The sequence below is a fragment of the Leuciscus leuciscus genome (assembly GCF_965113295.1).
Source record: "Leuciscus leuciscus genome assembly, chromosome: 12".
In the NCBI taxonomy this organism is placed as follows: Eukaryota; Metazoa; Chordata; class Actinopteri; order Cypriniformes; family Leuciscidae; genus Leuciscus; species Leuciscus leuciscus.
In genome coordinates, this window is record NC_138736.1 from 11,065,918 (window position 1) to 11,092,200 (window position 26,283).

Here is a 26,283-nt window from a genome sequence, read left to right on the forward strand (position 1 = left end):
CTAAAATGTATTTGAAATTACTGTGCTATGATCACTTAAAGGAATAGTTCACAAATATAAAATTATAACATTATGTATTTACTCATCCTCATGTTGTTCCAAAACAGTTAGGCCTATTGTATTGAGTAATAACGTTTCTTACTTTTATTAAAAATTTTGTGCTGAAATCTTCCAACACTATTCATTTCATTCCTCAGAAAAGAACAAGAACATTTGTTCAGAATTTCTCTACTTGCATTCCTGAGTAAAGTAAGTCTTAAAGATTTGAAACGACATGAGGGGATAAATGATGACAAAATGTTCATTGTTTGTCGGTGTAAACTAAATGCCTTTAAATTTAATTGTCCTGTAACACTAATAACACTTGATCGCGTAGTTTTCCATTATATTATATCTATTTGCATCATAACAAACATGAAAAAATGCATCGTAAAAATGCATGGTGACTCGTGAGAGAGTAATAAAATAGTTGATCCCCGCTGAGCCAGGTAGAGAGTAATGACTAGCGTGATACCACACCACAAAGCGAATGTCATTCATTGGCGCTTGTGTCACAGCATCAGGAGACCTGTGGCTCATCACTGGAGTACAGCGGGAGATTCCTTTCACGCGCATTACAGTACACACTGCGGAACGCGCGATTCTTCCCTCTGCACGCGCACTTGTTTGGATTAATTAAGCGTTATTGTAGCTGAAAGTTAGATAAATATTTATCACGAGGAGTCACTATGGATTGCTCTGAAGAGGTGCAGTCACTGTCAGATGAAGCCAGCACTCCCATCGAGTTAAAGAAAGGAATGTCAATATTTTTGGATGTGAGTATTTTTTAAAAAATATTGTCTGATTGTAATACGGAATTAATGTGCTGAACGATAAAATGAAAACGGAGACGTAAAATGACCTGTTGATGGATCCACAGTGCTAGGGGTTTGTGTTGAGTCCACTTGCAGATTGATTGACCTTTCATTTTAGCACTTTACCTACTAAAGGTTCCCCAGTTTTTGTTTATCTGCTTAATATTAGTTAATAACATAAATTAATCGATTGTTACATGGATAAGTTACAGTTTCTTCATTACTTGAGTGTTGAGTCTCGAATTCTGCTGCAACAATCATATGGTAGGGTCAGATTTTGGCGTAAACAACATGAAAGCATGGATCCATCCTGCCTGGTCTCAACGGTTCAGGTTAGTGCTGGTGGTGTAATGGCATGGAGGATATTTTCTAGGCACACTTTTTACCACACCGTAGTAGGCTACTCCACAGCCTGCCTGAGCTGAACACTCATCCCTGTATGACCACAGTGTACCCATCTTCTGGCTGCTTCCAGTAGGATTATGTGCCATGTCACAAAGCTCAAATCATCTTGGTTTCTTGAACATGAAAATGACTTAACTACACTCAAATGACCTCCACAGTCACCAGATCTCAATCCAATAGAGCACCTTTGGGAACCGGTGGAACGGGATATTCACATCATGGATGCGAATTTGACATCTGCAGCAACTGCGTGATGTGTTCATGTCTATATATATTGGCTAGCAAGGTGCATTTGAGTTAGTATAAACTGATTCTGAAGTGTCCAGGTCATGTGAGACTGGCATTCTTCATAGATATATAGATATTCATAGGCTTATGTGATGCACTGTGCTCAGAGCACTCATTACTCATTGTATTTTTTATATTTACAGTTATTATGCATATTGTTAATTAGCATATTGTTAATTCGTTTATTCACATGAACATTTAGTTATTAAATAGTCTCTTTTCTGCTCTATAATGTAGATCTTCTTTAACCACAAAGACATGTAGTACAGTTTGAGTTGCTAATTAAATTGTAGTATGCTGTCTAAATAGCTTCCCTAGGGACGTGAGGTGTGTATTGTTAATTATCATTCTGGAATAAGGAAGCACCGGTCCCTGACAGATTGGTAGCATAGTTTTATCATTCCTCTAAGGAGGAAGCTAAATTCAGCATCGTCTTGGCATGCCTATAGCAGAGGACCATTTTTAGAGTGTGAATATTCTTGCTGTGAATTGGGACTTTATTTAACAGACTGCTACAGTGCGCCTGGGTGTTCAAATTCAACATAGCCATCATCACTTTTTCTTTCATCTCTGCTCTTTTTAGGACTCGACCTAAATAATTTACAGTGCTAGAGTCCCTTTATGTGATCAACGCAGCATGATTTCTCCTGGCTATGAACTGATAATGCCCTGTTTACTTTCAGATACTGAGAAGAGCTGACAAAAATGGTAAGGCATTGCCCTTTCTTTCTTTTGTTGTTCACCTGCATAATAAACTGTTTGTTATAGATTACATTACCCCATGCCTCCATATGTTTGAGTGGTTGTCCATTCCCAGCCTATACTTTTGCTCTGTTGTCATGGAAACACTAGACTGTCCATACATTTCCTAATGATAGTCATTATTTTAGTAGAGCAATACCAAACAAATGTCACTGTGCTCCTCCCCTCCTATAGTTCAGAATTATACTTTTCTGAAGTTCAGTTTAGCATTGGAATTCAACTCAGTTACTTTTCTTTAGCATCACTGTGAAAAAATATTTGCTGGTTTAACTTAAGTTAGTAATCTGGTTGCCTTAAAATTTTGTAAAACACAAAGATAGACACTTTGGTGATCCAACTAATATTTTGTTAATTTAAAGATAACTGCATAATATTAAAATGTTCTTAAAAGAAAACATTATTGTAAGTTTATGTATGAGAATTGTAAATTATGTCTGAGTAATCTGTCTCTGTTACAACACATACTTGGATTCTATCATGTCAGTCAATGTAATACACAATACAGCCAGTATGTCAGTCACAAGGATTTTTGCTGATCTTTTTCCCTCTTCCTCATACTGTGTTCGTTTTGAGGTTCCTTTACTGCATTTTATATTATATTGTGTATATTAGTAGGTGCATAGCACACGCACCACATGTGCAGCAGTACATTTATTCTATTTTGAGTATAGCCTGCCGTGACTCACCTGTCACTGTTTGTTTAAAAACCTCTGGGAGTCTGTACCAACTAACACGAGCCCGCAGTTCTGTCGCAAACATTATCTTGTGGCGTCTGTGTGCATGTTTTTCCCCAAACACCTGCGATCTGATGTCCATGAGCTAAATTGTCATATTATGAAGGATGATGAACTTTACTTTCTTTCTCATTTATAGATTCAACTCTGTCTGAAATGCTTTTATGAGTTATATTTTGTTTTTCAAGGCACATTTTTAACCACATTTTCCTCTCAAAAGATGATGGGAAGCTGTCCTTTGATGAGTTCAAGGCTTATTTCTCAGATGGTGTTCTGTCAGGAGATGAATTAAAGGAGCTTTTCCATACAATTGACACTCATAACACAGAGTAAGTATTGCTGTTTGTCATTCACATACACCTGACAATAAATCTAATTGCTGGAACTGTTGTGTGGGTACTGCCACATGTCTCAGACAATCATATAGCAGGAATCTCATTGTTTTGACTATAAAAATACATGTGTGCTAAGACCGTGTTGTAGTTGAGACCAGCTCATTTGAGGCAGAGTCCAGGCAAAGACATGGTTTACCTGCTGTGTGTAAGTACCAACTTAGCCTAGTTACGATGTAAAGGGGCACTAAGTTACAACTTATGCATTACTAAATATGTTTGTGTCGCACCATTAAACTTAGTTTAATGTAACTCTACGTGTTAACTAAATGTTTAAAGATGCCTCTGACCAAAGAATAATGTTTGGAATAAAACAGTAAATTGAGTGAATTGCATGAATATAAGCTCTTGTTTTAAAAACTTCCATTCTTTAGACATGTATGATGTTGATACTTAGTCCCAAGTTGCCTTTGTCTCTGCTGGTTCAGCCCAGTCCGTAGTCGTCCTCGTCTCTGCCAGTCCTGTCTGGCTTCCAAGTTTCCTTGTCTCCACTTGTATCGTCCAGCTCCTCGGCTCCCCCTCCTCTGATTGCCCAGCGATATGGCTCTGCCTGGGACATCCTGGCCCCCAGCTTCACCTTGGTGCACGGATTCCCTGGCTCCGCCTCGGGCCTCCGAGCTCATTACTCCACCACGGCCCATCAGCATGTCGGCTCCACTAGGCTGCCTCGTCCCTTTGGTTCCGGCTTGGTCAGTCGCTCAGCCTCCACCACTTCTGGGCCACGGGCTGTGCCTCGTCCCTCCACCCCTTTGGCTTTGGTCGAGCTGCTCCTTCCCTCCGGCTCCTCCTCAGTCCGCACTCACACCGGCTTCGCCTCAGTCCTCTGGCACCCTGGCTCCACCACGGTCACTCGTCACTGCGGCTCCAATTGGCCTCCTGGTCTTCCAGTGTCATGTGTCATCCTCCTCCTGGCTCCTATCTGGCTAGCTCTAAGTACTCTTACTCCACTAGTGTCCCCATGGTCCCCGTGGTCTTGTACCCCGCCAGCTCCCCCATGGTCTCTTCCAGTGCCAGCTCTCCCGCGGTATCTTCTGTCGCTGGCCTCGCCACTTACTCCACCAAGACACCCACCCTCCCTCCGCTTATGTTGTTCCTCTCATTGGTTTCAGTTTTATTTTTTAATAGACTTTCGTTTTCGTTTCTTACGTTTTTCGATCTTCGTTTCATTTGTTGTTATAGTTACTCAATGTTTGATTGATTACATCCACCTGCTCCTTGTTTAGATGATCAGTTTGGCTGTATATTGCCCTCAGTTTGTTCTGTTCTTTGTTCAATGTTGTTTAGTAGCACACATTTTTAGATGTTTTTGGAGTTCTATGGATTATCACCTTCTTGTATTTTCATTTTGATTAGATTATTATAGTAAAGTGCTGCAAATAGATCCACTTTGCCTTTCCTCTCAGACGTTAGATATTTGTGCTGTTTTTACATAGCTTCTGCTCATGAATTTGAAGGCTGCTATTGAATTATTGAAGGTAACTGTCATGTTATGAAACTACTAGATACCCTATGCCTTAAGATCTAATGGTGCAACAAAATTAAGTAAATTAGTGACAAACTATTTAGTAGTTTCTAAGTCTCTAGTGTGGACTTTACATTCCAATTTAAGTATGAACTTAGTTTATACTAACTATGAATGGCTGATGAATCCCTAACTTGAACTGGATCGAGTCAAAACCGAGTCCATGACAAGCCCAAGACCACAAAAATATGGTCTTAGACTTGGACTCAAGAGTACTACAACACTAGCTAGAACCACACTTGTACGTATGAACAGAGCTGTTAAATACAAATAGGACTAGTCTCTGAATTCCAAGTTTTTAGGATCAATTTCAAGACTTGATTCCAGACTAATTTCCTTGACTGGTAAGAAAAAGAATGTGTTCAAGTAAATGAATGATTCAAAGAAATTAACTGATTGCCTCCTACTGGCGTAATGAACGAATCAGTGAATGAATCGTATAATTAATGAACACACTCAGGATTAATGCCCTTCAACTGAGTCAGTTTACCTGAAAGAAATTGATTCGAAGCATTGAAGTCCACTCAATGCCCCTGAGTCAAATAATTGAATCTTTTTGGAGTCAACTCCCAGCTACAGTATACATATGAATAACCGCAAATATAGAGATTAGAACACTAAATGGCGCTTCAAGTATTTTTACAGTATTCTTGCCATTTTTCTTGCTGTGTGATTTTGTCACAAAAAACAGTCATGACTATGCATTAGCAAACCGACAACAGTCATAAACCTCCAAGCATATAGACTTCCACCCAGCAGCAACTCTGTCCGGATGATGTCATTACAGCGTCTGCTGTGAGTAACATTCACTGAGGGCAAGGGTGCGCTGTCTTTCAAACACGACAGACTCTTGTCAGACTGATTCTTATCGTGCTTCTGGCTTGTTAGACACAGCCACGTCAATGGTCCCTGTTGATGTGTGTGTTTGTCTGAGAGAGATAAAGCAGTTTGGTTTCCGCATAGTCAGATTATCTTGAATGAAAATTAAAGGGTTTTAACTTGTGGAGAAATTATGCATGACATGCCAAAGGCAAAAAATTCAAGTATGTTTTATTTATTTATTTATTTATTTATTTTTGTGAGAGGAGAAATAATAAATCTACATTTAAAGGAATAGTTCACCCCAAAATAACAAACAAAATTGTATATGTAGCCCAATATTTAGAGATATGTCTATGAAGTGATTAATATAGTGCAACTAATAGCAAGTCTGTTTAGTATATGTTATAAGGAGCAGATTATTATCTTACATTCACCTCCTTGTGGAATGATTCCATGTCACTTAAAGTCATCTTGGTTTCCATAGCAGCAGCTCTTCTGGCTGGTATATGCTCCCTTTGTAGTAGGTGTTTGATGAGAATGTGCTTCTGATTTTATTTTCTATTCATTGTGTGGCCGGGGCAGATTTGGTTTGATGTAGTATTTCAAAGGAAAAATCACTTTCCTGTGCCAACATTATGGTTGGCTCTTCCCCTTAGCACAATTGTTTTTGGCCAAGCATAAATTATTCATTATGAAAGATAGTGATCAGAAGTGTAAAGTATAAACCTAATTATTTTTTCTCAGGAAAGTGTCAATTATATGAAATCGTGTAAGATTAGGGGTCCTGCATTTATTCTCTCATGGATATGGATTATCGCAATTCATTGGTCATAGTCAGAGGAACCTGGAAGGAGAATTCCTTGAAAACATTTTCTCAGCAGAATTCATTATTCATTATTATCCAGTATTAAAGTCTAATCTTTAGATGTGAAAAGAGCTCAGGGTTTTATGTAAATGTCAAAAGGTAGAAACTAAATTATAGGGATTTTATCCCATTTTAAAGATAATTTCAATCCATGTAGCTCATAATGCTTTCTACTCTAATGTCTTGGGGGAGAGAAGAAATTAGATGAAATATGAAAATCATTGACAGTGTATGCTGGTGGTACTTAAGGCTTTATTGATGTGTTGTCTTTGTATGTTTATCAATGGCTTTACCTCCCGCTACGAGGTCTAGCTCAGTCAAATTGCTTTTAAATTTGGCATATTTCTCTTGATAAAAATGCTGTTTGATGTTTAGTGCGAAAGTAAAATAAAACACAAATTTTACTCTATGCATAGTTTATTCTATGCATTGGGACACATTACATTCTGACTTTTTTATTCTCAGCCTGTAAGATGATGACTTTACCTCACGGCATTGAGCCTATAATCAGAGCAGGGTTGACACATGGAGTTGTCAGTGTTTGCCTGGTGGCTGTTATGTAGTGTTAGAGTCTAGTTGTCTTAAGATGACCCGCTCTCATTAGGCAAAAATCGCTGTCCCAAAGGACCTGCCTTTAAGCAAGTTGCTGTCTGCATCTTAAAAATCAGCACAGAACATTAGATCACATTTAGACGCAAGTCACGCATGTCTTTTAACTGGAAATGAAACTAACATGTCTGTTTATGGTCTGCTTACAGGAATGTGGACACGGATGAGCTGTGTGGTAAGAGTTAACACTTTTATTGACATTATTACTGGGAGGTTTTGTTCACAGCTGATGATATGATACTTGAGGCACCATTTGGGGTTCTTAAGACAAGTTCAAAAATGGCAGTTCACTGAGGAACCCACAAGATCCTGCAAGAACTCTAAAAAAGACTGTCAACAGTTCTTCCAGTAACCCTGTTATAAAGGAATTGTGAGACACTCACAAATCCTGAAGATAACGATAGGATATTTGAGGCACATTTATAGACTGGCTATCCAGAGGGTTCTGTCTTAGTTATCTTTTCTTTTTTATATTTTCTATTAAAACTATGTTTGGCTTGTAAAGTAATATACTTTTGAATATAAACATGTCTAATATCATTTGTATATAATCATTTATATATGAAAAGTTTGGGGTCAGTAAGATAAAAAAGAAAATATTTTTTTTTGTACTTTTATTCTGCAATGTATTAAATTGATCAAAAGTGACAGTAATATTTGTAATGTTACAAAAGATTTCAATTTCAAGTGGATGCTGATTTTTTTTTGTTTTACACTTCTATTCTTCAAAGAATCTTGAAAAAAAAAGCTCAACATTGACGATAATAAGATTGATGAGCACCAAATCAACATATTAGAATGATTTCTGAAGAATCATGTGACTGAAGACTGGAGAAGGCTAATGATGCTGAAAATTCAGCTTTGCCATCACATGAATACATTTTAATAAAAATATTCAAATAAAATACAGCTATTTTAAATTTGATTAATTCACAATATTTGTATTTTTCATCAAATTAATGCAGCCATGGTGTCATATTGTAACGTTTAGTGGTAATCCAATTCAAGTTGCTTGACGCAGGTAATATGACTTGGAAAACCGAAAACGAAAGTAAACACAAAAAACAGACACATGAACGAAATAACAATGAAACTCAACATGACTCTGACATTAAGAGTAGTTTTTCAAAAACATATTACCCCAAACTTTTGAAAGGTAGTGTATAATAAAACAATTTAATTAAGTGAAGAAGAAAGTAACTAATGAAGTAAAGTATTACAATGTGTAAACATTAGGTTTATATGTACATTTTGCATGGGGTATATGCAATGTATACACAAATATTACAGTAGATCTCAAATGCTAATTTGCTTTAAACAGTGAAAATATATTCTAGAGAAATTCAAATAAATAAATAATGCATAAATGTAAAACAAAATAACAAAATATGACATTATTTTAATTGATGGTCTTGAATTTGTGGATGTTTTTGCTGATGCTTTTATGAAAACATTGTCATATGTATTTGAAATGTGTTTTCTTTTCTCTTAGAATACTTCTCTCAGCATCTTGGAGAATATGAAAATGTCCTTGCTGCCTTGGAAGACCTGAACGTATCCATACTGAAAGCCATGGACAAAACCAAGAAGGTGGGTTGCCTTCTTACCTCCTTTGCATATATTCAACAAATGAACATGATCTCAATTACATAGTTGACTGAAACTACTTCTAGGAGAAAAGAAGGAAAATCGTTTTCTTGTCTAATGTTCGTCTCATCTTCCTCTGATTGAAAATGGTGTTAGTTAAGTGTACTTGAACTTAGGCTTTGTGTATTTATGTGGGTATCCTGGAGGCTTTCAGCGTCTTATCATAATCACTCACAGCATGTTCCCTGGCCCCTAATGCAGCCGTTAGATGTGTAATTTTCGTAATAAAGCTGTGGGAACTTCTAGAGTTGATGAAGATGGATCTGCACTAGCTCAGACTCACATTTGTCTGACACAAACCACCATGCTGCTCACAGCCTCTCTGTCCTCAACATGATTATGATGGTGTTTGATCTCAATAAGATAACGTGCTTTATTCATTTTTCATGATTAATTTCCGGGTTTTGGTACAGAAGATGTACCAGCTAAATTGAGTCTCATTTGTCAAGATAATATATAATAAATCTAACCAAAAATCTGACTTAAATCTCAAAATCAAACAATTATATGGCTGTTCTTTGAGGAAATGACAAAATACGGTGTAGATCTTGTTCTTCACTAAGTTTGAAACAGTATACTGAACAATAGTATACTGTTTTTAAACGATCGAACATCTTTGAATTTATTTGAAACAAAAACAACAATTTTAATTAGGATGAATCATGTATAATATTGTGAACTAAAACTATTAACTATTTATAAAAAAAAACTTACACTTATTTTATTTCAGCTGTTGCCAAGACAACATTTCTTATTTTCGTTTATTGAAAGATTAAGTACAAAAAATATATATAAAAAATAAACTAAAACTAAAACTTAAAAAATATATATTGACAACAATAAGACAACAAAACACTAAAAACTCAACTTAAAATTAAAACCCTTCGAGTAATTTTAGCTGTACAAAAACAGTCCGTTATGCTGTTTGATGTCGCAAACTGGTATTTCTTATCATATTATATTAATTTATTATCTTTATCATAAACACGCTGGTTTGTAGTGCAATAGAATAGAATAGAATACTTTTATTGTCATTGAACAACAGTGCAACAAACTTTTGTGTACTTTGTAATTCTAGTTATTTACCCATAGCGGCTAATGAATCTGAAGTCTTGTATATTCATAGGAAATAGCTTACTTCCATATCCACAGATAGGATGGAAACAAAGTGACACATTTTTATCACACTACATTGCTACTTGTAACTTGTTATAAGAAAAACTACTCTATTTTGCTACTAAATACTCTCACATACTGAGAAATGTAATAATGGCGATAGTTTTGGGTTGTAACTTTCCAACACTGGCCTCAATTTCCATCAAATGTTCATATGCAAAGATTTAATAAAGTTTGTGTATATTTAAGCTATGATTTATGTACAATAATTACTTAATACTTTATTGTCACAGTCATTAACTTCAATACATTACTATTTGAGCTTGATTATTGCACCACAGTAATTATTACCTTCAAAACAGTTTAGACTTAGCTGAACTCCATATTTTAAAATACTGCATCTCTCATGTGACATGCATGATGGTCCACACTCACAAATGTATTAATTGAGTTATTGGCTGCTGTCTTACTCGTATAGATGTCCAATATTGGTGGTGGTTATCAGCACTGACATTCTGGTCTGAACAGTCTGAGCATCTGATATAAGTAATCAGCACAGTCCAGTCACACTGACCGTTAGAAGAACGCACAGGTGTGTGCTTCAGTTCCCGCTGAGCCATTTAACGGACACTTTCTGCTGCCTCGCACAGATAATGAATTATCCAAGCTCTGACTCCAGGCCCAGCAGACATGGCACTTAATGCACGTGAGCGTCTCAGAAATTGAGTCGTCGGCATGAAGGGCAGTGCTATGTCATTTCATTATGCCTCTTTGATTAGTGAGGCAGACAGAGGAAGTGAAACACGATTAATGTGTTCAATGGGACTTTTTTTGTGAAAGACTACTGAAATTTGCTTCCATGTTTTATCGTAGATCTTTAAACCACCAGCAATGATCAAAAGATCAGTAAAAACAAATCTGCTGAAGATGATCAGAGAGGTAAAAACATGACTGATTGTTTTATCACTGCATGGTTTTAAAGGTTTAGGTACATTGACAGGTGCTGCTTTGTGCAGCCAGAATTTCATATCAATTTGGTGCTGTTTTGCAATGTTCCGAGAGCATGAGGAATAAAACACTTCTCATTTAGAGGCAAAAGCCGAATTCACAGTATTAAAAAGTGAGAGAAGATCATTTGAATGTCTCCGCTTGCATTTGAACAAAACTTGAACGAAAATGCATTTCTAAGCATTAAAACAGGATCTACTGTTGATATACGTGATATACGAGATGCTAACATTATATGAACAATAAAATCACTTGAAGATCCTGTTAAATCAAAATTGTGATTTTCAAGTTTGTGTCTAATGGCTTTGAAGCATATACATATATATATATATATAGTGGAATAAAAAAAAACATCAGGAGCCACATTTCTTTGATCTGTCTATTCACACCACTTGATAATCTGTACATCTCTAATGCATGAGCTCCGTTATTCATGAGCAACAACAGATAGTTATGCTGTATGACAACAGATAGTGTTGTGTTTATTGAATAGGGCCATGAGTGGGTGCGCAAACCAGCTGCTGTGATTCGTGTGGTCTCTGCCCTCAGGCCACCTCTATAAACAGCAACCACACTTCTGAATGTCATACTGTGGGTGCTTGTATCATCCAGACAATTTCTCTTACCTTCAGTTTGCAGGTAGAGTTAAGACAGATTAATAGCTCAAATATATAAAAAAATTGCTTTTATATTTTATGATTTTATGTCCAGACGTTTTCATAAGGATGACATCTTAACATGGATTGCTTGCCTTAGTTATTTGAAACAATAGAATTGTGTGTGAGTGTGTGTATATACCGTTACAAGATTGGCTGTTGTGTAAACTGATGAAAATGTCAGCCACAAGCACTGGCACTGGAAGGAAAGATTAGTTATGTGTGCAGCTTGTTAAACATCTACAGGTTATAGAGCTGTGAATCATGCTGCTGGGATACTGAAGGTCTGTCGATATATCCTGCTTTGTAAATACATGTGTGTTGGTGGGTGATGTGTTGGATTTCCCTATCTTATGAACGTCAACATCATAATAGATGTTGTAGTTCATAATAGATGTGCAGCACCTGTTTCATTATTGGATGCTCAGAAGAATTATGTGTCCTGTTAGCTGAGGGATGTTCACAGCTTTAATAATGGCTTTTCTTATAGTGACAGAACACAGTTGCTCAGGCGCGCAACATAATTATACAGGCGGCTGTTGATTCCTAACGTTGAAAAACTGATGTACCACCCGCAAATAACTACCCCTGCAGCACTGCCTTTGAGTTTGCGGATGTGAGACAAAATCACATAAAAAAATTCTGGCACTTCGGTTTGAGATAGCCTAGTTATATTCTTAAAGGTACACTATGTAACTTACGGCCCTCCAGCAGTTAAAAAACAAAATTGCATGCATTTTGCAGAAGAACATTGTGCTTCGGTTCTGCATGACGGTGCTGATGAATATAACCCTACACAATATATAATGCTTTACAATGAACTGTTAGAGAGTTACATATTGCAATTTATCACCTGTTGAGTAATAAAAACACCATCGCCAACATTTTAAATCCCTCAGTTCTCACCATCTCTGAAAAGCAAAGACAATGTTGATTCTCGTTTTATTGCGAGTTCTGTCACATTCTCTTCTCTTGCTCGTTGTGACAACAAATCTATGCCACTTCCACACCATACACAAATCATAGTAGCCAGAGCAACTTTTCTCTGTTTACAAATATGACGAGTCACTCATGTGCAAGTGACGCATGTTCGCAATTTCTCGTGAAAACCATCCAGACAGGTCTAAAATATAAACACTTATAATAGGCTCACCATAGTGAATCAGTTTTGGAAGAAGGTTGATGATTTATTGACTTTTATTGAATTTTTTTTAATTTTGAAGTTACATAATGTACATAAATGAAACAGTTCATGATGCATGAACTGTTTCATTTATGTACCTGATTGCAAGCATCTGCAAATAACTTAAGATAGAGCGAAATGTTCTGGTTTAGGGAGTATTATGAGCTTAGCTCATATGCATTCATTCAGCTGTCTAAATGCAGAAATGAGCTTTTTGTTTTTATCCTTTTTTATTTCTTTGGGGCTGTCACTGTGAGTAAATGTTATTTTGATAATAAGATTTATATATTAATTATGCATTATGCATTATATCCGTTCAAAGTTAATCCTTTTAGTCAGCAAGGATGCATTAAATTGATCAAAAGTGACATTTATAAAGTTACAAAAGATTTGTATTTCAAATGAATGGTCTTTTATTTATGTATCATGGTTTCCATGGTTTTCAGCATTGATAAAAATTTGAAATGTTTGTTGAGCAGCAAAGCAGCATATTAGAACGATCTCTGATGGTTACCACAAGAATATTAAGCAGCACAACTGTTTTCAACATTGATGATAATAAGATTGGAGTAGTGATGCTGAAAATTCAGTTTTGCCATCATAGGAATAAATTACATTTGAAAATATATAGACAACAGTTATTTGAAATAGTAATAATAATTCCGAATATCACTTTTGAAAAAATGCAGGTGAATATAAGATAATAAAAAACTGTAAAAAAAAAACGTACTATTTGAATGGTGTTATATATATATATATATATATATATAATACATTATATACTTATATAAAATTAACATTCTGCCTTAAAGGCCAGTGTATGTTTAAAGCCCATTCTACAGCAGCAGTGACAATGAAAACTGTGTATTTAATCTGCAGGACTACCAGGAAGCCACGCATCTGGAGCAGTTTGTGACCCGTTTCCTGTTGAAGGAGACCACCAGTCAGCTGCAGTCTCTCCAGAGCTCTCTGGAGTGTGCCATGGAGACCACTGCTGAGCAGACCCGGCAGGAGAGGCAAGTGACACAGAGAATACACTTTTGCATTTTATTAAACATAAAATTGCTGCCAAGAATGTACCAAACAAGGAGTTGAGTGGATATTTTCAATCATTCTATTTGGAAGCTGAATGTCATGCTTGCACTGGGGATTGTGTGACAAGCACTGCGGAACATGCGCTGAAAGCATATAACACTGAGACATGTTCAACTTTATGCAAAACCAATATTACAGTATTTTTTTTCAGATTCAAAATGCCAATTGAGTGCTTCCATTGAGGCTAAACTGTAACAGGATGTAAGATATGCATTCTTACAACTGTACTCATACATATGATGACTTTATTGACTATGTACTGAAAGCAATCACACACTCCAAAATCATCAGACCCTAGCATTTTTAGTGGTATTGAGTGGATTTCTTCTGCACCACTGGATATGCAGAGTCCCCTTAGATTTAAACACACCATTTCACTTTGCAACATTCATGTAGACAGCCCTTGTGCACTGACACAAGCAAAAAGGATTCTGTGCACAGTCATCCTTGGGACTGAATTTCTAGAGCATCAACGGCATAAATTGTTAATAGACCAGGTGAGCAGCAGACTGATGACCCAGGCTTTTGTTTTTGTGCAGAAAGGGGACAAATGCCAGTTTAAACTGTCACCGAATCAACAGAACCTGTGTGTGTGTTTGTGTGTGTGTTGCGGTTGATTAGCAGCTCATTTTAAGCTCACAGTGTCTCTGACTCACTGGGTTTATGTGCAGATGAGGGTCTGCTGCATGGCCCACCGTGGGGGTCAGTAGAGCGCAGAATATAGAATGTAAAATTAGCTGTTTTGTTCCAGCACCTGGATGATTGCATGCTACAGGGATGTGTGCCTGTGTGTGTGCCTGTGTGCGCGTGTGTGTGTCATAATGTGCCCACTACCTCCCCTCCCTCTCAGTATGCAGCAGCTGTGCTGTTCCACTCACCTTACGATCTCACGAAAATGAGCTGGAGCAGCTGGCATAAAGAAATTATGGATGCTGAGGTTGGGTTTTAAAAGGAAGTTCTTCCTTTTCTTTTTCTGTCTGTTCTTTAAAAAACTCTGGCTCTGATATGGCAATGGCAATTTATTTATATAGCACAATTAAATACAACCCACATTGTCCAATGTGCATTACAATAACTAAAAACACAAAAACTAACAACAATTCAACACAGTACAAATAAAAATGTAAGTAAAATACCATAAAATAAGTGCTTCAACATTTTAAAATAACAATGAAGAACAATGGAAGGGTGCTTCAACATGTATTAAATGCTTTATCAAACAAAAATGTTTTTAACTTAGATTTAAAAACAGATAAAGATGAGGCCTGTGTAACTGAAATGGGCAAGTCATTCCAGAGTCTGGGGGCAACTACAGAAAAGGCACGGTCCCCCCTACACTTCAATCTTGACTTAGGGATAGACTCTATCAGAGAGTCTCTGACTGGACGACCGGAGTGATCTAATTGGATGGTGCTCAGTCAATAGGACAGACAGGTAGGGTGGAGCCATACCATTTAAAGATTTGTGCACGAGAAGTAAAAGTTTAAAATCCACTCACTGGTAACCACCGTAAGGAACGTAAGATAGGAGTGATATGATCCCGTTTTTGTGCACCTGTCAGAAGTCTAGCTGCCGCATTTTGGACTAATTGTAATCGTGACATAGTTTAATGACTAATCCCAGGGTAAAGAGAATTGCAGTAATCCAGCCTTGAAGAAATAAATGCAGGGATTACTTTTTCAAAATTTTTAAAAGTAAGAAATGTCTTTACTTTTGATAGCAGTCGGAGCTGGAAAAAGCAGGGTTTTACTACTAAATTTATCTGCCTATCAAATTTCAGACATTCATCAAACACCACACCCAAATTTCTCACCCAGGGCTTCACACAAGAGAACAAACCACCAAAATTTAGTTTAGGAGTGATAGAGGAATCGGAAGGTCCAAATATAATAATTTCCGTTTTACTCTCATTAAAATTTTGAACGTTTAAAGACAACCAGGTCTTTACATCAGTCTAACAGGCCATAAGAGTGTCCAGACCATCTGAAAACCGTTTTAAGGCATACCTGTCAACACTCCTGTTTTCCCCGGGAGTCTCCCGTATTTCACACCCATCTCCCGACCCCCTCCCGTTTTGTTATATCTCCCGTGAAACTCACGTAATTTGTATGGCCCAAACGTCGTTATATGAATAATCACATCAATATATTATTCCAAGGTTGTCCAGTTGCCAAATCTTGTATGAAATCCATCCTACTCGTGCAATCAACACATAATACAAATTTCAACCCATTTGTGAGCTCAACCTGGCAACCTACAACCCAGTTGCGCAGTCGATATCTGCGCAGGTAGTAGACGATGGAAGTTGTATTAGCGTCACTGGTAGAAATGGGAAGAGAAGACTCTGTGGTAAATATTTAAAGCAATTTACGCAGCATCCGATTTTTCTATCATCTTTTGGCTGGCGTTACATTATATGATGCGCTCTTATTCCTGCAAATGCTTTTAAACCATTCAAGCCAAGACAAATTTAGAGCCAGAATTGAGTTCTCTTTCGGCTTGAAGTTGACCGAACACTAACACGCAATTATGCCAAAATTTCCATTTTGTTGAGTATCCTCATAAGAGCAGACTGAGCAGTCTTAAATTAGTTAAAGTTTTAAATTAAGGTAAAGAGTTGTGAGAGAATTATCTGTGTCTCTGTCAGCAGCGGCAGCTTTTAAAGGGACAGCAGCCAATAAAGCTTTACTGTCAGTAAAGTTAATCAAAGAACAAATGTAACAGAGAAAATCACTCACTGCTTTTGACTAAAGAACTTTTGTAACGTTAATAAGGATTAATCTATATGTAATTTAAAATGTATGCAGTGCAAACTGTTTGATAACATTCAATTTCTGTATATTTCCCACCTTTTAGACAAATATTTAAAATATACTGACTTTATGTTGTTTCTACATTAATTTGGAGATTAACTGTGAAATGACTACGTTATAAAATATATTAAAAACATTAGGTTTTTTAATGGTGATTCATCGTGAATAATCACAGAAAAATTTTGATTATTGTGTGATTAATCTAGTGATTTTTTTGCAATGATAAAAATAAATAAAAAAGAAACATGAATAAGTCTTATTCATGTTTCTTTTGATTGAATATTATGTATTTATTTATTTTTGATATCAGTGTTGTCCGTGTAACAATGGAATGACAGCCCATGTTTTCTAATAATAGAACCAAGTGGAAGCATGTATAAAGAAAAAAGAATGGGGGCCAAAATGGACCCTTGAGGAACCCCACAAGATAACACATCATTACTAGAGGGTTGGTAAGATAAGATTTAAACCAGTCCAGTGCACTGCCTGTAATGTCTGAACAATGTTCCAACCGGGCAATAAGAACAGCATGATCTACTGAATCAAATGCAGCAGTTAAATCTAAAAGCACAAGAACAGCATATGTCAGAATCACGACTCTGATCGGGCAAGTTCGTGGGTTCTCCCCGTGGGAAGAACACCAGTCGACGAACAGGTTCCACTTCAAAGCGTAGAGGCGCCTCGTAGAGGGGGCTCTAGCTGAAGAGATGGTATCTACCACTGCCTGTGGCAGGCCATCTAGAACCTCCGCGTCCCGTCCAGGGACCAGACATGGAGTTTCCAGAGGTCTGGACGCGGGTGCCATAGAGTGCCCCGTCTCTGAGAAAGGAGGTCCTTCCTCAGAGGAATCGGCCAAGGAGGGGCTGTCGCGAGGAGCGTGAGTTCTGGGAACCAAGTCCAGGTTGGCCAATACGGGGCCACCAAAAGGACCTGCTCCTCGTCTTCCCTGACCTTGCGCAGGGTCTGTGCAAGAAGGCTCACTAGGGGAAACGCATATTTGCGTAAGTCCCGGGCCAGCTGTGCGCCAGGGCATCCGTGCCGAGAGTTCCTTCGGTCAGGGAGTAATACCACTGGCAATGGGTCGTGTCCGGAGAGGCAAACAGGTCTACCTGCGCGGCTCCGAAAATTCGCCAAATCAGCTGGACCACCTGGGGATGGAGTCGCAATTCTCTTGGCAGGGGAGGCAGCCGTAAAAGCTCGTCGGCCACACGATTGAGCTCCCCTGGAACATGAACGGTACGAAGCGACCTCAGATGCTTCTGACTCCATAGGAGGAGGTGGGAGGCGAGTCGCGACATACGACGGGAGCGTAGACCACCTTGTCGGTTGATGTACGCAACTGTCGCAGTGCTGTCCGTACGGACCAGTACGTGCTTGTGTTTGAGAAGCCCCTTGAGGCGACACAAGGCTAAGCGTACTGCTTGCAACTCTAGGCAGTTGATGTGTCAATGCAGCTGGGGCCCCGTCCACAGACCCGAGACTACATGCCCTTTGTACGTGGCCCCCCACCCCATGGCAGAGGCATCTGTGAAAACCACAGCATGCCTGAAAACCTGGACTAAGGGCACTCCGGCCCGAAGAAACGCAGGATCCGACCATGGGGAGAAGGTTTGGCGACAGTGCGGGGTTACTTTGACCCGGAGCGTGCCGCTCTGCCACGCCCACCTCTGGACTCAATCGTGAAGCCAGCGCTGAAGCGGTCTCATATGTAACAGGCCGAGCGGCGTTACTGCAGCTGCGGCTGCCATATGCCCCAGGAGCCTCTGAAATTGTTTCAGTGGAACTGCTGTCCTGCCTCGAAAAGACCCGAGACAGGTGAGCACTGACTGGACGCGTTCCTCCGTGAGGGGCGCAGTCTGGGCGACCGAGTCCAGTTCCATACCGAGATAAGAGATCCTCTGCACGGGGCAGAGTTTGCTCTTCTCCCAGTTGACCTGAAGCCCCAACTGGCTGGGGTGCCGGAGCACCATGTCCCTGTGATCGCACAACACATCTCGCGAGTGCGCCAAAATGAGCCAGTCGTCGAGATAGTTGAGGATGCGAACGCCTTGTTCTCTCATGGGAACAATGGCCACCTCCGCGACTTTCGTGAAGACACGGGACGACAGGGCCAGCCTGAAGGGTAGGACCTTGTACTGATATGCTCGACCCTCGAAAGCAAACCGTAGAAATTGTCTGTGTTGGGGAAGAATCGAGACGTGAAAGTACGTGTCATTCAGGTCGATCGCTGCAAACCAATCCTGGGGACGGATGCATTCGAAAACGCGTTTCTGCGTGAGCATCTTGAACGGGAGCTTGTGCAGGGCCCGATTCAATACTCGCAGGTCCAGGATCGGCCTTAACCCACCGCCTTTCTTGGGTACAATGAAGTAAGGACTGTAGAACCCTGACCTCATATCGGCTGGAGGGACCGGCTCGATCGCATCCTTCACCAGCAGGGCGTCGATCTCTTTCCGCAAGACAGGAGCATCCACCTGACACACACGGGTGAAGTGGATGCCCTTGAACTTAGGAGGCCGGCGTGCAAACTGAATTGCATAGCCGAGCCGAATAGTGCGGATGAGCCAGCGCGACGGCCTCGGGAGCGCTAGCCAGGCCCCGAGAGACCGCCACAGCGAGCCCACTCGCACCACCGGCGTACCCGCGGGGGGACAGCGAGGTGGAAGACAGGGACACAGCTCCGGAGGCTTTGTAGCGGCCGAGAGCGGGGTCTGGGTGTGTACTTGGACAACACCTACCTGTTTCCACTGGGGGACAGACTGCAGAGAAGACCCGGGAGTGTTCTGCTGCGGGCTGTCGCCTGGCGAGGGAAGGGGGGGGAGACGAGGAGTGAGGCCCGAGGGTGGCTGCTGGTCTCCGCGCCTTCCGGCCCAGCGGCAGACAGGAGTGACGAGACCGAGGTGGCGCCACTGCTATCTGAGCGCTGGGGAGAGGGGAATGAGAGTGGAGAGACCCGAGGGTGGCGCACACTGACATCCCGCTCTCGAACGGGAGAGACTGCTTGCTCGACAGTCTCGGCCGTGAATGACCCAGAGGAGGAAGAAACTGCTCTTTTACTGAAGTTTTGGGTACCACCGACCAGCCGGTCAGCGGCGGAACAGAAACGAAATTCTCCACCCGGCCCTCCTCCGGGGGAAGGAGTGGTGATGACACGCACTCCCGAAGAGCAGACTTCACATACTCTGGGTCGCTCCTCTCAGGGTCGTTTCCCTTCCTTTTGCTGGGGGGAAACGAACTCCGAGCGAGCTGGTTTAGAGGCGCTTCTGGACCACCAGTGTGGACATCGTCTGACCGAGGGCCAGTGCTGTGACTAATCACGGTCAGTCACTAAGCGCAGCTCGACCCCGAGTCAGAACTACCCACATGCACTGAATGTGCAGGGGTAGTGAGAGAGGAAAAACTTCTGCAGATTTAGGCATGTTTGGCTTGCCATGTTGGCACCAAAATGCTTCCATACTGCCAACATTTTTCACACCCATCCAGGCACTTTAAAATAGCCCAGGAAAGTGTGGCTGTCAATTCTGAATCTTCAGCATGAGAACACACCATTATACTAGGAACTCAGCATCATTTTCAGAGAATAACAGCCCTCTCTCCGATGTAGCGATCGACATCTGTCCTCCCCTGGAGCCCCGAATGAAAAAGCATCGACGGCACACGGCACGCTGAGCGGCTCAAGCCTTTACGAGAAAGGGGAGACGAACAACGTGCCGACGTGGTCATGCACTCATGAGAGAACATGAACCACCCACGAACGCAGTCTCAACACACTGATAGGCATGTGAAACAGTGATCGTGGCCGTCAACCAGGCATGCAAGACAGTGAACGTGGCCATCGCCTCGATGACACACGGCACGCTGGGCGCTCAAGCCTTCAGGCAAGGCGAACAACGTGCCGACGTGGTCATGCTCTCATAAGAAAGCATAAACCACCCACGAACACAGTCTCCGCATATTTGCGATGCGCTAGAGGAGTGGGAAGCTCGTGAGGGTCTTTGACCTGGCGAGACATTCCGCACTGTAACTCCCAGATCACCAAATGCTCATTAGCCAAAGTAGTCCTCCCCTTTTTAGAAAAGGAACTAGATTGGGGAATAAGCAAAGGGACTCAACCTCGTAGAAGTACACGAGTCTCGATCGCGCATCTAGAGCGCCGAATGACGCGCTGGGTTGCCGTGACAACCCGTGCTGTCAGCCAGCGCTCAACGGCACGCTGAGCGGCTCGAGCCTTTAAAAAGGGGAGACAAACAACGTGCCGACGTGGTCATGCACTCCTGAGAGAACATGAACCACCCACGAACGTAGTCTCACACACTGATTAGGCATGTGAAACAATGAACGTGGCCGTCAATGAGGACAGGAAACGATCTCATCCAGAAACACACGAGTGAAACGTCATCCTGAAAAGGACACGATCTTCACTCGTGTTGCTCTTTCAGGAAGAAAGTACTCTCTCAATTGTGCTGAAGCACACAGGGACCTAACGCGGCAACACAGCGGGGAAACTGCAAGCCCGCTGTGCGCGTTCAACCGTTTACCAGCTGTGAAAACAGCTTTTGAATTAACAGCATGTAGACGCAGCCGGCAGACAGGAAATCGCGCGGACGCTGTAACGCCGCCTCACCAACACAGAGAGATCCCCTCCAGAAACAGCAGACTCGTAGAGCGTAAGATAGATACAATCTTAAAGCTCATTCACTCAGAGAGGACACAACCGGTCGGCTCCGAAGCTAAAAGCATTTGTGTATGCGCTTGCTTCCGCCTTTATACCCGCACTTGTAGGCGGGCTGTGGAATGCAAATGTTGCATGCCAATGTTCATTGGCTCGTTTTAATTCACTCGAAGGCAATTGGTCTCCCTAGCGTGATCCCAATTCGTCAGGGGAACTCCCCCGACGAGGCGTCGGAGTTCCCTGATGACGAAAGGGAACAACAGTGTTAGGTTGCAGGTTAGGATGGTCTGTGCGCCACTTCTGTCTGGACTGAAGAGAGGAAAGGTAATTTCTAAGGAAATGGGCCCAAAATGATCAGAAAGGATCTCACTGTGACGCCATTGACGGCGACTGTGCAGCTCAGAGTCTGGATATTTAACCAGAGGAAGGGAAGCATCATGCTGCCCCATCAGCAGCAAGTTAGGGGTCACAGGGTAAGAATCAGCAACGTCAGATGAAACATAGCCTATGGGCTTGGAATTTAAGATGCCTTCAATTTCAATCATGACTGTGCGTATTACCTCCTCACTGACAATTTGAACACCCAGGGTAGTCTCCCCCAGAGAGATTTTGATGGAGCGTATTTCGTGCTTCCAGGTTCCACCAAAGTGAGGTGCGTGTGGAGGATTGAATTTGAAGGAAATCCTCTGCTTGGCCAGAGCTTCCTGAAGGTCAGGGATTGGTAGGCGTTTAGCAGCTCTTTCTTGCCTCCAGTGAAGTTGGTACCTCTGTCAGAGAGCAGCTCAAATGGTTTACCTCTGAGAGCAATAGAGTGCCATCAAGAAGGAATCTCTATTCATGTGACTGAGTAGATCAAGATGCACGCACCTAGTCGTCAGACATTTGAAAATTATTCCCCACCTTTTTTCAGCTCGTCTGCCAATCTTTACTGTGTAGGGCCCAAAACAATCCATCCCAATGGAATAGAACGGAGGTTTGTGAAGGCGAGCGGGAGGGAGATCTGCCATTCGGGGAATAATAGGATGTGCTCGGAACTGTTGGCATTTCGGGTACCTATGCTGATATTTTCTGACTACCTCACGACCCCTCAGGATCCAGTACCGCCTCCTTAACTCAGCGAAAAGCCTTTCTGGCCCAGGATGTTGTAGGTGGTCATCACAATCCTTAATTATAAGCGTTGTGATTGGATGGACAGGGTCCAGGACTTCTGGATGAACGGCATCAGGGGGTAGATCACTGCTTTGCCGTAACCTTCCGCCTACTCGAATGAGCCCTGATGCTGGGTCTAACTCTGGGGAAAGGGAGAGTAAACGGCTTGAAGGTAGAAGGGGATTTTGGGTTTGAAGGCAGCTAAATCATCCCTGAAGGAATCCACCTGGCCTTGTCTTAGGATGGCTGTCTCTGAATCACAGTAGTTTTCTCTTTTCTGCTGATGGATGCTTGTCCGTCCCATGAAGGGATGCAGCCATGCAGTCAAGGAGATCTTGGAGGGTGGCAAATTGACTGGGGTCAGGGATGGAGGTCCTTGGTTCCACCTGAAGGGCCTACTAAGTTTTAGTAGGTTTTACTGCGGCCAGTAGCTTTCCTCTAGTTAGGTTGTCCGCTGGATTGTTCTGAGAATCCACATAACACCACTCTTGGCCTTTAGTGAGCTCCTGAATCTCAGCTACCCTGGTTCCAACGATAACTTTGTAACGGCAAGAGCCAGACGTGAGCCAATAGAGTACAGTGGTAGAGTCAGTCGACAGAATAGTCTTTCTGATATGGAGTGTGAGCTCTGTTTGGAGGAGACTGAATAGCTGAGCAGCATGAGAGCAGCACATAATTCAAGTCATGGAATCCTCAGTTCTCATCCTGCTGGATCTGTCTGCTGCCTTTGACACAGTTAACCACCAGATCCTCCTGTCAAGTTTAAAGACGAAGGACATCTCGGGAACCGCACTACAATGGTTCAAGTCTTATTTCTCAGGTAGGTCATCCAGGGTGTCGTGGAGGGGTGAGGTGAGGTGGCCAAGACCCAACATCTAACTACTGGGGTGCCTCAGGGCTCAGTGCTTGGACCACTTCTCTTCTCCATCTACATGACGTCACTAGGATCTGTGATTCAGAAACATGGCTTTTCCTATCACTGCTAAGCTGATGACACACAACTCTACCTCTCATTCCAGCCAGATGATCCGACGATTGCTGCTCGCATCTCAGCCTGCCTGACAGACATTTCTGGCTGGATGAAGGACCACCACCTTCAACTAAACCTTGCGAAGACAGAGTTGCTTGTGGTCCCGGCCAACCCAACACTACACCACAACTTCTCCTTTCAACTAGGTTTGTATGTCATCCATAACTCCATCAAGGTCAGCTAGGAACCTTGGAGTTGTGATTGATGATCAATTGAACTTTACAGACCACATTGCTAGAACTGCCCGGTCCTGCAGATTTGCCTTATACAACATTAGGAGGATCAGGCCCTTACTATCAGAGCATGCTACACAACTTGTCCAAGCACTTGTTCTATCCAGACTGGACTATTGTAATGCTCTCTTAGCAGGTCTTCCAGCTTGCACTGTCAAACCTATGCAACTGATATAAAAATGCTGCAGCTAGAGTGGTCTTTAACGAGCCGAAGAGAGCACACGCCACTCCTCTCCTCACAAAATTGCACTGGTTGCCAGTTGCAGCTCGCATCAAATTCAAATAACTGACTTTTGCCTATAGAACAACCACTGGCTCTGCTCCCTCCTACCTAAACTCATTACTTCAGACTTACGTGCCATCCAGAAACTTGCGCTCTGCAAGTGAACGCCATCTTGTGGTGCCTTCTCAAAGAGGCACAAAATCTCTTTCGCTGACCTTTTTCTGGTCTGTTCCATGCTGTTGGAATGCCCTGCCCAACTCAACCAGAGCTGCTGAGTGGCCATTTTCAAGAAACGGCTGAAGACTTCGGCAACACTTGATCCATTAATACTAACACTTTATCTTCTTTTCTATATCTATTATCTTTATTTAAAAAAAAGTTAGATTAAACTGGGAAGGGTCATAGCACTTGCATATTGTTGTCCTATTGTTAGTTTAACTGCTTCTATTGTTCTCCTTTGTAAGTGGCTTTTGATAAAAGCGTCTGCTAAATGAATAAATGTAAATGTAAATGATACTACAACTGTTCCAAGTCTACAGCCTCACTCACAATCCCATGGGCACACTCAAAATATCTCCACTGCACTGGCATGCCAAGTCCCCTCTGACCTTTTTCTTGGTTGGATGATTTTTGACAGAGCACATATTAGGCATTTAAAGGGATAGTTCAACCGAAATGAAAACATAATTTACTCCCCCTCGTCATCACAAATCCTTTTTATCTTTCTTCCTTCGAACACAAAAGGAGATGTTAAGCAGAATGATCACGCTGCTCTTTTCCATACAATGAAAGTGACAAGGGGCTGGCAAGATCCAAAAGGGTAAAAACCTTGTGAAAAAGAAGTACACTTTAGAAAACTTTTAAAAAGAGACCTTATTACCTTATTTTTTTGCTCACTTAAGTAATTTCTAGTAATTAAGTCATTTGAAACATGGTTTAAGTGCCGGATGTACTGACACGCATTTATGGTAAACAAAAACATACTTGTTTTACTACTGATGTCATTTGTATTGAAACATATATGTTCTTTAGTAGGCTACATTAGTCAACACATCAAAATAAGTGTTCTTCTTTATAGCACGACAAAATATTATTAAAACATAATGATTTAAATGGTACTTTAAGGTCAACCTGTTAATGTGACATTATTACAAGGTGCACTTTTTAAAAGTGTACTTAATTGTACTTTACATTTAAAGGAACCGTATGTAAGAAATGTATTTCAATTTATCATAAAGTAGCCCTGATATGTCACTAGACATTAAGAAATCATGTTCATTTCAAATACTTATATCACTGACAACAGTAGTCCGGCCAGGATATTGTCATTTAAAAGTGAAGTTGCAGCCCTCTACAGCAGTGGTTCCCAACCTTTTTTTGTCTGAGACCCCCTTTTTCCCAACAAAATATTTTAGGGCCCCCCTTCACATTTAATGATATTATTGCTCTTGTAAGCTTGCAGCAAGGATGACCGAATATGTTGTTTTCAAGCAAACGGTATGTTTACTATAACCAGATATGTTTATGCACAAATAACAGCCTATAATATTGAAAATACCATAACAAAAACATCAGTAGGCCCTTTGTAATTTAAAAACGTAAGCCTAGGAGTAGCCTATAAATTGGCCCTATTTGAAATGCAATAACAAAAATATTCACACTGGTGTGTAGGTAATAAAACAATTATATAGGCTATTACTAAATGACTGCTGTCTGGGACCTCAATACTTGCATGTTATTTGTGAGGCTTTATCAATGTGAGGCTTTATTTTTGACGCTTTTGGCGCTATAGCGAGCGATAATAAACTTGCGTTTATTAACATAATAATGCGTCTTTCGGAAGAACATTGTAGCCGGAACTACTTCTCTCTGTGTACGTCTATGACGAGTTACGCAGGTACTGTGCTACTCCGCAGCGGCAGCGATCCGAACCAGTGTGAAATAGTCCCAATGTAAACACTTATTATAGGTGTACCATAGTGGTTTAAGATAAGACAAAAACACGGATTGGAAAATGGATTCATGATGAACTCGCTCATTATATAAATTTTGTAAATTTTGAACAGAAAAAAGTGAAGGACTTTTATTTAAAGGTAGGGTAGGTAATCATTTTTCTAAAAAAAAAAACATTCCAAATTTGTTTAAACTGTCTTTATATACCAATACATAATTAAAATGTAAGTACTCTGAAAAAGAAAATATAAA

The 26,283-nt window shown here is 40.9% G+C and overlaps 1 protein-coding gene across 1 annotated transcript in view; it reads left to right on the plus strand.

Moving 5' to 3' along the window:
• The first annotated feature begins 482 nt into the window (after positions 1-482).
• Positions 483-26,283, plus strand: part of necab1 (N-terminal EF-hand calcium binding protein 1) — a 36,853-nt gene continuing 11,052 nt past the window's right edge. Inside the window, exons 1-6 of the mRNA XM_082185245.1 lie at positions 483-815; positions 2,231-2,255; positions 3,264-3,372; positions 7,403-7,428; positions 8,746-8,843; positions 13,743-13,883. Coding sequence (XP_082041371.1) covers positions 729-815; positions 2,231-2,255; positions 3,264-3,372; positions 7,403-7,428; positions 8,746-8,843; positions 13,743-13,883 — 486 coding nt within the window. The 5' untranslated portion in view covers positions 483-728. The remainder of the gene's footprint in view (positions 816-2,230; positions 2,256-3,263; positions 3,373-7,402; positions 7,429-8,745; positions 8,844-13,742; positions 13,884-26,283) is intronic.